This window comes from Nycticebus coucang, chromosome 5 (assembly GCF_027406575.1).
Source record: "Nycticebus coucang isolate mNycCou1 chromosome 5, mNycCou1.pri, whole genome shotgun sequence".
Lineage (NCBI taxonomy): Eukaryota > Metazoa > Chordata > Mammalia > Primates > Lorisidae > Nycticebus > Nycticebus coucang.
In genome coordinates, this window is record NC_069784.1 from 63,625,129 (window position 1) to 63,641,403 (window position 16,275).

At 39.9% G+C, this 16,275-nt stretch overlaps 1 protein-coding gene across 5 annotated transcripts in view; it reads right to left on the bottom strand.

Moving 5' to 3' along the window:
* Positions 1-15,899, bottom strand: part of RNGTT (RNA guanylyltransferase and 5'-phosphatase) — a 425,603-nt gene extending 409,704 nt beyond the window's left edge. For 3 of the 5 annotated variants that reach the window (XM_053591688.1, XM_053591692.1, XM_053591691.1), the window contains exon 1: positions 15,614-15,868. In XM_053591688.1, the coding sequence (XP_053447663.1) occupies positions 15,614-15,677 (64 nt within the window). In that variant the 5' untranslated portion in view covers positions 15,678-15,868. Of the gene's footprint in view, positions 1-15,613 lie in introns of all 5 variants that reach the window. The other 2 variants (XM_053591687.1, XM_053591689.1) reach the window with 2 other exon arrangements.
* Between the last annotated feature and the right edge of the window lie 376 nt (positions 15,900-16,275).

Below are 16,275 nucleotides of genomic sequence, written 5' to 3' on the forward strand. Positions count from 1 at the left end.
GCAAAGTCTTGAAAACTGAACAACCTTATGCTGAATGATAGCAGAGTCCAGGAAGAGATTAAAGAGGAACTTGTAAATTTCCTCAAACACAACAACAATGAAGACACAAGTTACCAAAACCTCTGCAATACGGCAAAAGCAGTCCTGAGAGGAAAATTTATTGCGCTACATGCCTACCCTTGAAAAACAGAAAGTGAACGCACCAGCACAGTCACAAACCACCTTATGGAGTTCGAAAAACAAGAACAATCTAACCCTAAACCAAACAGAAGAAAAGAAATAGCCAAAATTAAGTCAGAGATTAATGAAATTGAAAACAAACAAAAAAAAATTGTTCAAAAAAATTAATGAAACAAAAAGTTGTTTTTTTGAAAAAGTAAATAAAGAGGGGAGGCAGAGCAAGATGGCAGCCGAGTAACAGCTTCCTTGCATCTGGGCACCGTGAGTCTGGGGAGATAGGACTCCAGGCATCTCTGGCTGGTGGGAACTGCCTATCATCACTCCTATGAAGATACAGGGAGTCAGCGAGAGACTTCTGGACCCCAAGAGGAGGACTGAAACAGTGGAAAACCGGCAAGTGGTCGGTGTGTTCAATCCGTCTAAACCCGCCCACAACTGTAAGTTCAGTAGCAGCGAGACTGCAAACGAGAAAGGCCTTACCTGTGAACTGTTTTGATGTCCTTGGACTTGGCACTGAGTTGAACTGCCTTGGGGAAGCCTGAGCAGGAGTGCGGAGAACTTTGGCCGTTGTCTAGGGCCCCAGTCTGAGCCGCTGAGCCAGACGGAGCTAATAGTGTTTGGCGGTGGGTCACACGGATCCATTGTCAGTGATCTGCCCCGGCAACCTCCGCCCTCAGGGTCGCAGAGCTAGAAACGGGTGGGAGCTGGTAACCCAGCAACCAAGTAGCCTAAGTGTGGGGTCTGAGCCGCCTTGCAGCCCTAACCCTCAGGGGCAGAGTGAGACCAGTTTTGGCACACTGGGTAAGTGGATAGCCACCTCAGCAGCGATTCCAGCAAGAAAGCTGGGAAAGCTTCTGCTCAGCAAGTTTACAAGTTCAAAGTGCCTTTTAAGTAGGCTGAAGAGAGATTTAGGGTGTCTACCAGCTGGGGTTTGAGAAATCAGCAACCTCCAGTCGTATCAGAACTGTGACTAACATCTCATACTCCAGAAGACCACGTGTTGCCCAGACAATATTCAATAACATATACAAACTGCTTTGTTTTTTGTTGTGTATTTTTTTCTTTTTTTTTTTTTTGTTTGGTTGTTATTTTTGTTTATTTTGACGTTGCCGATGTTCTTTTGTTTTTTTAATTTCAATCTTTTCCACACAGATCCCTTTTTCTTTCTCAATTTTCCTAGTTTAATTATAATTTCCCATTGCTGCCTTTTTTAATAACTTCAACTTCATTTTTGCTAGTGTTTCTACCGATATAATTTGGTTTTTCACCCAATTTTATCCCCGTAAAGTTTTCTGTTTGCTTCTTTTGGTTTGATTTATAGCATTTTTATCTTTCCTCTCTACTTGGTGGAGGTGGGGTACTGTGTCTGATCAGGTTAGCAAAGAGCTGCTGACCTCAAGGGAACCACGCAACTGGGCACCCCCAGAAGGTGGGGTTTTTTAAGGTTGTGTCAAAGTACCCTACTGTACACCTATATTGCCCTGTCTCCCTCTTTCTGTGCCTCTCTTCTTTTCGTCAATATTCCTTATACCCACCCCCTCTCCTTTCTCTTTCTTTTTTCTTATCACTCGGTCCTCCTTTCTTTCATCCCCTTTTTTTGCTCTTCAACCTTCTCACCCTTCTGGTCCTGTAACCCTTAGTCCACAGGCACAAGAGCTTAAAGAGCAAGAGGAAGTGAAAGGAAAATTAGGGCAAGGAAACAGATAAAAGAAATCACTCATGAGGAAGAATCAGCAGAAAACTCCAGGCAACATGAAGAATCAGTCTAGAACAACCCCACCAAGGGACCATGAGGTAACTACTGCAGATGATTCCACCAGTATAGAAATGTTAGGAATGACAGAAAGGGAATTGAGAATACACATGTTGAAAACAATGAAAGAAATGATGGAAACAATGAAGGAAATTGCTAATAAAGTGGAAAATAACCAAAAGGAAATCCAAAAACAGAATCAAATCAGAGATGAACGATATGAAGAATATAAAAAGGATATAGCAGACCTGAAGGAACTGAAACAGTCAATTAGGGAACTTAAAGATGCAATGGAAAGTATCAGCAACAGGTTAGACCATGCAGAAGAAAGAATTTCAGAGGTAGAAGACAAAGTTCTTGAGATCACTCAGACAGTAAAAGAGGCAGAAAAGAAGAGAGAGAAAGCAGAACGTTCACTGTCAGAATTATGGGACTTTATGAAGCGTTCCAACATACGAGTTATAGGAATTCCAGAAGAGGAAAAAGAATGCCCCAGAGGAATGGAAGCCATACTAGAGAATATTATAAAAGAAAATTTCCCAAACATCACCAAAGATTCTGACACACTGCTTTCAGAGGGATATCGGACCCCGGGTTGCCTCAACTCTAACCGAGCTTCTCCAAGACACATTGTGATGATCCTGTCCAAAGTCAAGACAAAAGAAAAGATTCTGCAAGCTGCCAGGAGTAACCGCCAGTTGACCTACAGGGGCAAATCCATCAGAGTGACCGCAGACTTCTCTAATGAAACTTTCCAAGCAAGAAGACAATGGTCATCTACCTTTAATCTACTTAAACAGAACAATTTTCAGCCCAGAATTCTGTACCCTGCTAAGCTAAGCTTCAAAATTGACGGAGAAATCAAATCATTTACGGATATACAAACATTGAGGAACTTCGCCACAACAAGACCAGCTCTACAGGAAATACTTCAACCTGTTCTGCACACTGACCACCACAATGGATCAGCAGCAAAGTAAGAACTCAGAAATCAAAGGACAGAACCTAACCTCCACACTGATGCAAAAGACAAAACTAAGCAATGGACTCTCACCAAATAAGACAAATAGAATACTACCACACTTATCAGTTATCTCAATAAATGTTAATGGCTTGAATTCCCCACTGAAGAGACATAGATTGGCTGACTGGATTAAAAAACACAAGCCATCCATTTGCTGTCTGCAAGAAACACACCTGGCTTCAAAAGACAAATTAAAGCTCCGAGTCAAGGGTTGGAAGACAATTTTTCAGGCAAATGGAATTCAGAAGAAAAGAGGAGTTGCAATCTTATTTTCAGATACATGTGGATTTAAAGCAACTAAAGTCAAAAAAGACAAAGATGGTCACTTTATATTGGTCAAGGGAAAACTACAACAAGAAGACGTTTCAATTCTAAATATTTATGCACCCAATGTAAATGCTCCCAGATTCTTGAAGCAGACCTTACTCAGTCTGAGCAATATGATATCTGATAATACCATCATAACAGGGGACTTTAACACACCTCTTACAGAGCTGGACAGATCCTCTAAACAGAAATTAAACAAAGATGTAAGAGATTTAAATGAGACCCTAGAACAACTATGCTTGATAGACGCATATAGAACACTCCATCCCAAAGATAAAGAATATACATTCTTCTCATCACCCCATGGAACATTCTCCAAAATTGATCATATCCTGGGACACAAAACAAATATCAACAGAATCAAAAGAATTGAAATTTTACCTTGTATCTTTTCAGACCATAAGGCACTAAAGGTGGAACTCAACTCTAACAAAAATGCTCGACCCCACCCAAAGGCATGGAAATTAAACAATCTTCTGTTGAATAACAGAGGGTGCAGGAAGAAATCAAACAGGAAATCATTAACTTCCTTGAGCATAACAACAATGAAGACACAAGCTACCAAAACCTGTGGGATACTGCAAAAGCAGTTTTGAGAGGAAAATTCATCGCTTTAGATGCCTACATTCGAAAAACAGAAAGAGAGCACATCAACAATCTCACAAGAGATCTTATGGAATTGGAAAAAGAAGAACAATCTAAGCCTAAACTCAGTAGAAGAAAAGAAATATCCAAAATCAAATCAGAGATCAACAAAATTGAAAACAAAAGAATCATTCAGAAAATTAATGAAACAAGGAGTTGGTTTTTTGAAAAAATAAATAAAATAGATAAACCATTGGCCAGACTAACTAGAAATAGATAAGTAAAATCTCTAATAACCTCAATCAGAAACGATAAAGGGGAAATAACAACTGATCCCACAGAGATACAAGAGATCGTCTCTGAATACTACCAGAAACTCTATGCCCAGAAATTTGACAATGTGAAGGAAATGGACCAATATTTGGAATCACACCCTCTCCCTAGACTTAGCCAGGAAGAAATAGACCTCCTGAACAGACCAATTTCAAGCACTGAGATCAAAGAAACAATAAAAAAGCTTCCAACTAGAAAATGCCCTGGTCCAGATGGCTTCACTCCAGAATTCTATCAAACCTTCAAGGAAGAGCTTATTCCTGTACTGCAGAAATTATTCCAAAAAACTGAGGAAGAAGGTATCTTCCCCAACACATTCTATGAAGCAAACATCACCCTGATTCCAAAACCAGGAAAAGACCCAAACAAAAAGGAGAATTTCAGACCAATCTCACTCATGAATATAGATGGAAAAATTCTCAACAAAATCCTAGCCAATAGATTACAGCTAATCATCAAAAAAGTCATTCATCATGATCAAGTAGGCTTCATCCCAGGGATGCAAGGCTGGTTTAACATACGCAAGTCCATAAACGTTATCCACCATATTAACAGAGGCAAAAATAAAGATCATATGATCCTCTCAATAGATGCAGAAAAAGCATTTGATAAAATCCAGCATCCTTTTCTAATTAGAACACTGAAGAGTATAGGCATAGGTGGCACATTTCTAAAACTGATTGAAGCTATCTATGACAAACCCACAGCCAATATTTTACTGAATGGAGTAAAACTGAAAGCTTTTCCTCTTAGAACTGGAACCAGACAGGGTTGTCCTCTGTCACCTTTACTATTCAACATAGTGCTGGAAGTTCTAGCCAATACAATTAGGCAAGACAAGGAAATAAAGGGAATCCAAATGGGAGCAGAGGAGGTCAAACTCTCCCTCTTTGCTGATGACATGATCTTGTACTTAGAGAACCCCAAAGACTCAACCACAAGACTCCTAGAAGTCATCAAAAAATACAGTCATCTTTCAGGATATAAAATCAATGTACACAAGTCAGTAGCCTTTGTATACACCAATAACAGTCAAGATGAGAAGCTAATTAAGGACACAACGCCCTTCACCATAGTTTCAAAGAAAATGAAATACCTAGGAATATACCTAACGAAGGAGGTGAAGGACCTCTATAAAGAAAACTATGAAATCCTCAGAAAGGAAATAGCAGAGGATATTAACAAATGGAAGAACATACCATGCTCATGGCTCGGAAGAATCAACATTGTTAAAATGTCTATACTTCCCAAAGCTATCTACCTATTCAATGCCATTCCTATCAAAGTACCTACATCGTACTTTCAAGATTTGGAAAAAATGATTCTGCGTTTTGTATGGAACCAGAAAAAACCTCGTATAGCTAAGGCAGTTCTTAGTAACAAAAATAAAGCTGGGGGCATCAGCATACCAGATTTTAGTCTGTACTACAAAGCCATAGTGGTCAAGACAGCATGGTACTGGCACCAAAACAGAGACATAGACACTTGGAATCGAATTGAACACCAAGAAATGAAACTAACATCTTACAACCACCTAATCTTTGATAAACCAAACAAGAACTTACCTTGGGGGAAAGACTCCCTATTCAATAAATGGTGCTGGGAGAACTGGATGTCTACATGTAAAAGACTGAAACTGGACCCACACCTTTCCCCACTCACAAAAATTGATTCAAGATGGATAAAGGACTTAAATTTAAGGCATGAAACAATAAAAATCCTCAAAGAAAGCATAGGAAAAACACTGGAAGATATTGGCCTGGGGGAAGACTTCATGAAGAAGACTGCCATGGCAATTGCAACAACAACAAAAATAAACAAATGGGACTTCATTAAACTGAAAAGCTTCTGTACAGCTAAGGACACAATAACCAAAGCAAAGAGACAACCTACACAATGGGAAAGGATATTTGCATATTTTCAATCAGACAAAAGCTTGATAACCAGGATCTATAGAGAACTCAAATTAATCCACATTAAAAAAGCCAACAATCCCTTATATCAATGGGCAAGAGACATGAATAGAACTTTCTCTAAAGATGACAGACGAATGGCTAACAAACACATGAAAAAATGTTCATCATCTCTATATATTAGAGAAATGCAAAGCAAAACAACCCTGAGATATCATCTAACCCCAGTGAGAATGGCCCACATCACGAAATCTCAAAACTGCAGATGCTGGCGTAGATGTGGAGAGAAGGGAACACTTTTGCACTGCTGGTGGGACTGCAAACTAGTACAACCTTTCTGGAAGGAAGTATGGAGAAACCTCAAAGCACTCAACCTAGACCTCCCATTCGATCCTGCAATCCCATTACTGGGCATCTACCCAGAAGGAAAAAAATCCTTTTATCATAAGGACACTTGTACTAGACTGTTTATTGCAGCTCAATTTACCATTGCCAAAATGTGGAAACAGCCTAAATGCCCACCAACCCAGGAATGGATTAACAAGCTGTGGTATATGTATACCATGGAATACTATTCAGCTATTAAAAAAAAATGGAGACTTTACATCCTTCGTATTAACCTGGATGGAAGTGGAAGACATTATTCTTAGTAAAGCATCACAAAAATGGAGAAGCATGAATCCTATGTACTCAATCTTGATATGAGGACAATTAATGACAATTAAGGTTATGGGGGGGGGAAGCAGAAAGTGGGATGGAGGGAGGAGGGTGGGGCCTTAGTGTGTGTCACACTTTATGGGGGCAAGACATGATTGCAAGAGGGACTTTACCTAACAATTGCAATCAGTGTAACTGGCTTATTGTACCCTCAATGAATCCCCAACAATAAAAAAAAATAAATAAATAAAAGATAGTCTAGAAAAAAAAAAAAAAAGAAGAAAAAGTAAATAAAATAAATTAAACCGGGCGGCGCCTATGGCTCAGTTGGTAAGGCACCGGCCCCATACACCGAAGGTGGCGGGTTCAAACCTGGCCCCGGCCAAACTACAACCAAAAAATAGCCAGGCATTGTGGCAGGTGCCTGTAGTCCCAGCTACTTGGGAGGCTGAGGCAAGAGAATCACCTTAAGCCAAGGAATTGGAGGTTGCTGTGAGCTGTGTGAGGCCACAGCACTCTACCGAGGGCCATAAAGTGAGACTCTGTCTCTACAAAAAAAAAATAAATTAATTAATTAAACCATTGGCCAGACCTACTAGAAATAGAGAAGTAAAAACTCTAGTAACCTCAATCAGAATGATAAAGGAGAAATAATAACAGATGCGACAGAGATACAAGAGATTGTCTCTGAATATTACAAGAAAGTCTAGGCCCAGAAATTTGACAATATAGAAGAAATGAATCAATTGTTCGAATCACACCCCCTCCCTAGACTTAATCAAGATGAAATAGACCTTCTGAAAAGATCAATTTCAAGCACTGAGATTAAAGAAACAATAAAAAATCTCCCAACAAAAAAATGCCCTGGTCCAGATGGCTTCACACCAGAATTCTATCAAACCTTCAAAGAAGAGCTTATACCCATACTACAGAAATTATTCCAAAAAATTAAGGAGGAAGGAATATTCCTCAACATGTTCTATGAAGCAAACATCACCCTGATACCAAAACCAGGAAAAGACCCAACCAAAAAGGAGAATTACAGACCAATTTCACTAATGAATACAGATGAAAAAATTTTCAATAAAATCCTAGCGAGTAGATTACATCTTGTTATTAAAAAAGTCATACATCACAATCAACTAGGATTCATCCCAGGGATGCAAGGCTGGTTTAAAATACATAAATCTATAAACATAATTCACCATATCAACAGGAGCAAAAACAAAGACCACACCTCTCAACAGATGCAGAAAAAGCATTTGATAAAATTGAACATCCCCGGGAGAAGCCTGTGGCTCAAGGAGTAGGGCACTGGCCCCATATACCGGAGGTGGCGGGTTCAAACCTGGCCCTGGCCAAAAACTGCAAAAAAAAAAAAACAAAAGAAAAATTGAACATCCCTTTCTAATTAGAACGCTGAAGAATATCACCATTGGCGGCACATTCCTTAAACTGATCGAAGCCATTACAAACCCACAGCTAATAGTATACTTAATGGAGTAAAACTGAAAGCTTTTCCACTCACGACTGGAACAAGACAAGGGTGTCCTCTATCGCCACTACTATTCAACATAGTGCTGGAAGTTCTACCCAATACAATCAGGCAAGAGATAGAAATTAAAGGGATCCGAATGGGGACAGAGGAAATGAAACTCTCCCTCTTTGCCGATGATATGATTTTATACTTAGAGAACCCCAAAGACTCAACAACAAGACTCCTGCAGGGAAGTGATCAAAAAATACAGTAACGTCTCAGTATATAAAATCAATGTCCACAAATCAGTAGCCTTTGTATATGCCAATAACAGCCAAGATGAGAAGGAAATCAAGGACACAATACCCTTCACAGTAGCTCCAAAGAAAATGAAATACCTAGGAATACAACTCACAAAAGAGGTGAAGGACCTTTATAAAGAAAACTATAACCCCCTAAAAAAAGAAATAGTAGAAAATATTAACAAATAGAAGAACATACCATGCTCATGGCTGGGAAGAATCAACATTGTTAAAATGTCTATACTTCCCAAAGCAATGATTCAATGCTATCCCTATTAAAATGATTGAATTGAATTTTAATTGAATCTAATTAAATTAGATTGAATCTACTGATTCAATGCTATCCCTATTAAAATACCAACATCATAATTTCAAGACTTGGAAAAATTAATTCTTCATTTTGTATGGAACCAAAAAAACCCCATGGAGCCAAGGCAATTCTTAGTAATAAAAATAAAGCTGGGGGCATCAACCTACCAGACTTTAGGCTGTACTACAAGGCCATAGTGATCAAAACAGCATGGTATTGGCACAAAAATAGAGACATAGACATTGGAACCAAATAGAAAACCAGGAGATGAAACAAACATCTTACAGCCATCTAATCTTTGATAAACCAAATAAGAACGTACACTGGGGGAAAGAATCCCTATTCAATTAATGTGCTGGGAGAACTGAATGTCCACATGTAAAAGACTGAAACTGGACCCACACCTTTCTCCACTCACAAAAATTGATTCAAGATGGATAAAACACCTTAATCTAAAGCATGAAACAATTAAATCCTCAAAGAAAGTATGGGGAAAACAGTGGAAGCTGTCAGCCTGGAGAAGGACTTTACGAGGAAGCCTTTTGCGGTAATCGCAACAAAAATAAACAAATGGGACTTAATTAAACCAAAAAACTTCTGTATGGCTGAGGTGACAACAACCAAAGCAAATAGACAATGTACACATTGAGAAAAGATATTTGCATATTTTGAATCAGACAAAAGCCTGATAACTAGGATTAACAGAGAACTCAAATTAATAAACATAAAAAGAGCCAATTCCTTAGACCACTGGGCAAGAGAGATGAATAGAACCTTCTCTAAAGAAGACAGATGAATGGCTACCAAACATATGAAAAAATGCTCATAGTCCATAATTACTAGAGAAATGCAAATCAAAACCACCCTCAGATATCATCTAACCCCAGTGAGAATGGCCTGTATCACAAAGTCTCAAAACTGCAGATGCTGGTGTGGATGTGGAGAGAAGGGAACACTTTCACACTGCTAGTGGGACTGCAAACTAATAAAACCTTTTGTAAGGCAGTATGGAGAAACCTCAAAGCACTCAAGCTAGACCTCCCATTTGATCCTGCAATCCCATTGCTGGGCATCTACCCAGAAGGAAAAAAATCCTTTTACCACAGGGACACTTACACTAGACTGTTTATTGCAGCTCAAATTACAATTGCTAAAATGTGGAAACAACCTAAATGCCCACCAACCTAGGAATGAATTAACAAGCTATGGTATATGTATACCATGGAATACTATTCAGCCACTAAAAAAGATGGGAGACTTTATATCCTTTGTATTAACCTGGATGGATGTGGAACACATTATTCTTAGTAAAGCATCACAAGAATGTAGAAATAAGAATCTTATGTACTCACTTCTGATTCAGGAAAATTATGAACGTCTACTACTACTAAAATGCATCCTAATGTTGACAACGGAAAAATTTGAGCAGATATAACATACTTTCTATATGTAAAATAACAAAGATATTATACAACAAGCATGGATTACTTTTATGATCAGAAGAAATAGAAAAAAAAAATAGAACGTAGATAATGGAAATGTGCATGATTCCTATTTCTCACTAAAGCTTGCAGTATAATTAGTGTATCTTGCCCTGTTACTGTAATATATTGCTAATCCAGAATTTTCAAAATATATAATGTGGCATGAACACTTCTACGACACTTCTAGACAAAACTGTAAATTCAAAGAAACTTATAAAGAATTCTACTTTAGATCTGCCTCAATGGCTCACGCCCATAAACCTAGCACTCTGGGAGGCCATGGGTGGATTGCTTGAGCTCAGGAGTTTGAGACCAGCCTGAGCAAAAGCAATATCCTGTCTCTAAAAAATAGCAGAGCATTGTGGTGGGCACCTGTAGTTCCAGCTACATGGGAGGCTGAGACAGGTAGAGGGCTTGAGCTCAAGCATTTGAGGTTGCTGTGAGCTATGACACCATACCACTCTATCGAAGGTGATGAAGTGAGACTGTCTTAAAAACAAAAAAAAGGCTTGGCACCCATAGCACAGTGGTATAGCACCAGCCACATACACCAAGGGTGGCAGGTTCGAACCTGGCCAGGGCCATCTAAACAACTACAACAAAAAAATACCCGAGCATTGCGGCAGGTGCCTGTAGTCCCAGCTACTTGGAAGGCTGAGGCAAGAGAATTGCTTAAGCCCAAGAGTTTGAGGTTGCTGTGAGCTGTGATGCCACGGTACTCTACCCAGGGTAACAGCTTGAGACTCTGTCTCAAAAAAAAAAAATTCTACTTTATCTTCACTTTCCCTTCTAATAAGCATCACGGCCAAAAGCAGTATTGATTACTAGTAAAGATCCAGTTTGGTTGTCAGGAGGCTGGAGCTGTTCACAAAGCACAGTTATAAAGTCACTAACCAAGGAGGGATCAGGAACTGACACCACCAATAGTTTGTTTTCACCTGTTCTGTTGTCCTGCTTAAACAGATATACAAAAACACTTCTGTGGGGTCAATCCCTGACATCCCCCCTCCATTGGTTTAGCAACTGTTTAATCAAGCAGGTAAACAATGACTCATTTAATCACAACAATTAAAAGAGTTTAGCTTTTGCAGGGTGCAGTGGCTCATGCCTGTAATCCCAGCACTTGGGAGGCTGAGGCAGGTAGATTGCCTGAGCTCACAAGTTCAAGACCAACCTGGGCAAAAGGGAGACCCTATCTCTCAAAAACAGCCGGGTGCTGCAGCAGGCACCTGTAGTCCCAGCTACCTGGGAGGCTGAGGCAAGAGAATCACTTGAACCCCAAGTGTTTGAGCTAAGATGCCATGGCACTCTACCAAAGGTGACCAAGTGAGATCCTGTCTCAAAAAAAAAAAAAAAAAAGAGTTCAGCTTTTGGGGGCCAAAATATTCCAGTATAATAAAAAGGGAAAACTTGGCCAGGCACAGTAGCTCAAACCTATAATCCTATTTTCCATGAGGTGGGAAAACTGCTTGAGATCAAGAGTTTGAGACCAGCCTGAACAAGAGTGAGATCTTATCTCTACAAAAAAAAAAAAAAGAAAAAACAGAAAAAATCAGCTGGGCATGGTGGCACATACCTGTAACTCCTGCTACTTAGAAGACTGAGGCAAGAGAATAGTTCAAGCCAGGATTTTAAGGTTGCAGTGAGCTGTGATTATGCCACTGCACTCTAGCCTGGATGATAAAGTGAGACCTTGTCTCAAAAAAAGAGAGAGAGAATAAAGGAAGGGAGGGACGGAGGGAGGGAAAAATTTTCTATTCCTAATTCTTCATTTCCAGCAAAGGAGGGGTGAAAAAGACACACAACTCCATCTCTTACAGAGGTATAAATAGAGCTACCTGGAGCCCAGCACCTCATTTGTTGCTATCTACCCATAGTTAGTCCCACATTTGCCCCAGTGATCTAACAAAAAGTCGATATTCCATTATTTGCCATGGCTACCTTGTAGCTCTTACATTAAAATTATGATTTTAAAAAAGTTCTGACTTGTAAACTGTTGTACTAATTCCAAATTTATTATGTTAACTTTGACAACAAGTTGTGTATGATTTTGTTTCCCTCACAAGTCAATAAACGAGATAACTCAAACAAAGAAATCAAGGAAACATCCAGCTAGAAAAGCAGACAGACATCCAGGTTTAAGTATTTCTTCGTAACTCCATAGGAAAAAACCACATATAAGATAAAACGATTACATATGAAGTCCAAGAAAATACAAGAAACAAAATCAAATGACTGAAGAGTAGAAATCCTAGCATTCTGGGAAGCTGAGATAGGAGAATCCCATGAGCTCAGTAGTTTGAGATTAAGCCTGACCAAGAGCTAGACCACCATCTCTACTAAAAGAAAAATGGAAAAAAAATTCTAGCGAGGCATTGTGGCAGGCACCTGTAGTCCCAGCCACTCAGGTGGATGAAGCAAGAGGATAGCTAGAACCCAGAAATCTGAGGTTGCTGTGAGCTAGGATGATGACACAGTACTCTGGCCACAAGCAACAGAATGAGACCCAGTCTCAAAAAAACAAACAAAAAATAAAAATGTGAAGAATTGTGACAATTTGAAGAAGAAAATACAACGGATATCAAGTAGAATTATTTTCGTTACAAATGAAAATGCACACAAGAATTGTTAGAACAAGAAAATTATTTCATTTTTCTTAAAGAATAAAATGAAATGAAAATTAAATGAAAAATTACTTCATTTCATTTTCTTAAAGAAAATCTTTAAGAAAAATGAAATAATTTTCATTTTCTAGAACAAGAAATTATTTCATTTTTCTTAAAGAATGAAATGAAATGAAAATTAAATGAAAAATTATTTCATTTCATTTTCTTAAAGAAAATCTTTAAGAAAAATGAAATAATTTTCTTGTTCTATTTTATGTGCATTTTCATTTGTAACGAAAATAATTCTACTTGATATCCGTTGTATTTTCTTCTTCAAATTGTCACAATTCTTCACATTTTTATTTTTTGTTTGTTTTTTTGAGACTGGGTCTCATTCTGTTGCTTGTGGCCAGAGTACTGTGTCATTATCCTAGCTCACAGCAACCTCAGATTTCTGGGTTCTAGCTATCTCTTTCAATAACACTTTCATTCATTGTGTATGTGGCTTTACTGACTGAAGAGTCTATGTAAAATGTGAAGAAAAGCTGACAAACAGGAAGAATCAGACAAGAATAAGTCGAAGTTAATTAAAACATAACTTTCACTCTTCAAAAGAAACTGTAAAGAGAATGCAAAGGCAAGCCAGAGACTGGAAAAAACATTATTTATAAAAGCACATATTCAACAAAGGACTTGTATTTATAGTCACGCACCTTATCCCGACTTTTCAGTACAAGCAATGATGGCCCCATAAAATGATAATGGTGCTGCCATATATAAGTTATCATTTTTATCTTTTATACAGTATTTTTACTGTACCTTTTCTACGTCTAAATATGTTTAGGTACACAAACACCATTGTGTTATAAGTGCCCTACAGTATTCAGTACAGTAACAGCCTATACGGATTTGCAGACTAGGAGCAACAGGTTATACCAAATAGTCTACATATGTAGTAGGCTATACCATCTAGGTTTATGTAAGTACGCACTACATAACAACGATCACCTAACAACACATCTCTCAGAACATACCCCGTTGTTAAGATACATGACTGTGTGCAAGGAACTCTAACAACTCAATAAGATTTAAAAATCAGCAAAAGATTTGGAAACTTCACAAAAGAAAATATACAAATAACAAAGAAACAGAGGAAAAGATGCTCAACATTAAACCACTATAAGATATTACTACACATTTAGCTAATAGATGTGTAGTAATATCTTATAGTGGTTTAATCTAGCTAATAGATGTGTAGTAATATATTGGCCCAATAATAGCTAATATTAAAAGAGACTGACCATAACAAGTACTGGAAAGGATGTGAAGCAAATGGAACTTTAATACATTGATGGTGAGAATGTAAAATTTTCCCACTTCAGAAAAGAAGTTGGCAGTTTCTTAAGAAGTTAAACATAGTTGAAGAAGTTCAACTCCTGTCATTCCTCCTAGAGATTTACCCAAGAGAAAGGAAAGTGCATGTCAATACAAGGAATTGTACATGAAAATTCATAACAGGTTTATCTGCACTAGCCAAAAACTGGGAACAACTCAAACAGCCACTGACAGAAGGATGGATGAACAAATTAGAGTGCATCTCTAACAATGGAACACTACTCAGCAATAAAAAGGAATAAACGCCTGATACATCCAACAATCTGGATGAGTATCAAAATCATTATGCTGAGTAAAAGAAGTCAGACACAGGGCGGAGCCTATGGCTCAGGGGATAAGGCGCCGGCCGCATATATCGAGGGTGGCGGGTTCAAACCCGGCCCCGGGCGAACTGCAACAAAAAAATAGCCCGGCATTGTGGTGGGCGACTGTAGTCCCAGCTACTCAGGAGGCAAGAGAATCGCGTAAGTCCAGGAGCTGGAGGTTGCTGTCAGCTGCGTGAAGCCACAGCACCCTACCGAGGGTGATAAAGTGAAACTGTCTCTACAAAAAAAAAAAAAACGGGGGTGGGGGAACGGCACCTGTGGCTCAAGAAGTAGGGCGCCGGCCCCATACATGCCCCCCAAAATTCTAGACAATACAAACTAATGTATAGTGACAGAAAGGAGATAGGAGGCTGCCTGAGGGAGAGACTGATTACAAAGGGACAGGAGGAAACTTTGAGCATAGTTTCATTGGATTTTTATAGACATGTGTGTTTAGTCAAAGTGTACCAAACTGTACACTTTAAAGTTTATTGTATATCAAACTCATTAAACGAAAAAGTCCATAATAAAATCATTTAAAAAACAAAAATCAGTCCAGATCCCCCGTTACGATGTCAACCCATGTCACCACTGAGAACAGACTCTTCCTCCTTGTTCCTCTTCCATCTCATCCCTTCTCTTTACGAGGGGAAAGTTGAACCCTAAAAGGTTCACAAACTTCTGACTAAGCTTCAGCATACTGCCCAATGTATTCCTAGGTCCTCAGCTCATGCCACACAAACCTCCTACCTTTTCCCGTTCGCGACACTTAGCCTTACCGGAATAATGACAAGTATCCTTCATGTTCCCAGACACTCATCCACGAAGCTTCATACAACCCAACACATTTAGACCCCAAAATGCCACTAACCACCGTGTTACCACCGAAAGTTGCCTCCTCAATAGGCCCACCCGCGAAGCCATCCTAGTGCGGTGATTCAACCCCTTGGCGCCCAGGTTACCTGCCACCGGCTGGCCGCGCCGCGGGCAATTCAGCCACCGCGGCGGGATCTTGTTGTGAGCCATTTCCTGGGGGGCCAGGCCGAGCCGGCCCCTTCACCAACGCTCGCCGAGCCTTTGCAGCCGCCTCTCCGCAGTTAGGTTAGCACTGGAGTTCCACGACGCCCGAATCCTGACTGGAACTCGAATTCCAGCCGCTCCAATCCGGGTAACGCCAGGGGCGGCGCGCCACTTTCATTCAGGATAAACTCCCTGGCTCAAACCAAGCCCACAATGCACGGCGACTTCCGCCTCCGAGGGCCCCGCCCCCTCTCTTCCGAGGTCAGAGCGGAAGAACCGGAAGCTCTGTGGCGAGAGGTCCACAAGTTCAAACCAAGACCAATGGGGGCGGGGGTGTTCCCTCTGGTCCCTGCCCTTTCTCCCCACCCACCACCCCTAGCCCCCGCCTTCACTGCTACCTGCCTCTAGCTCGCCTCTGCGCATGCGCAGTTCCTCTTGTACTGGACCCACCTGGCGTATTTTTCCTCGACCTGAGCCACCTGGAGGTGGTGCCTGTGGTTTAGTGAGTAGGGCGCCGGCTACATATACCGAAGGTGGCGGGTTCAAACCCGGCCCTGGCCAAACTACAACAAAAAGATAGCCGAGCATTGTGGCAAGAAAGTGA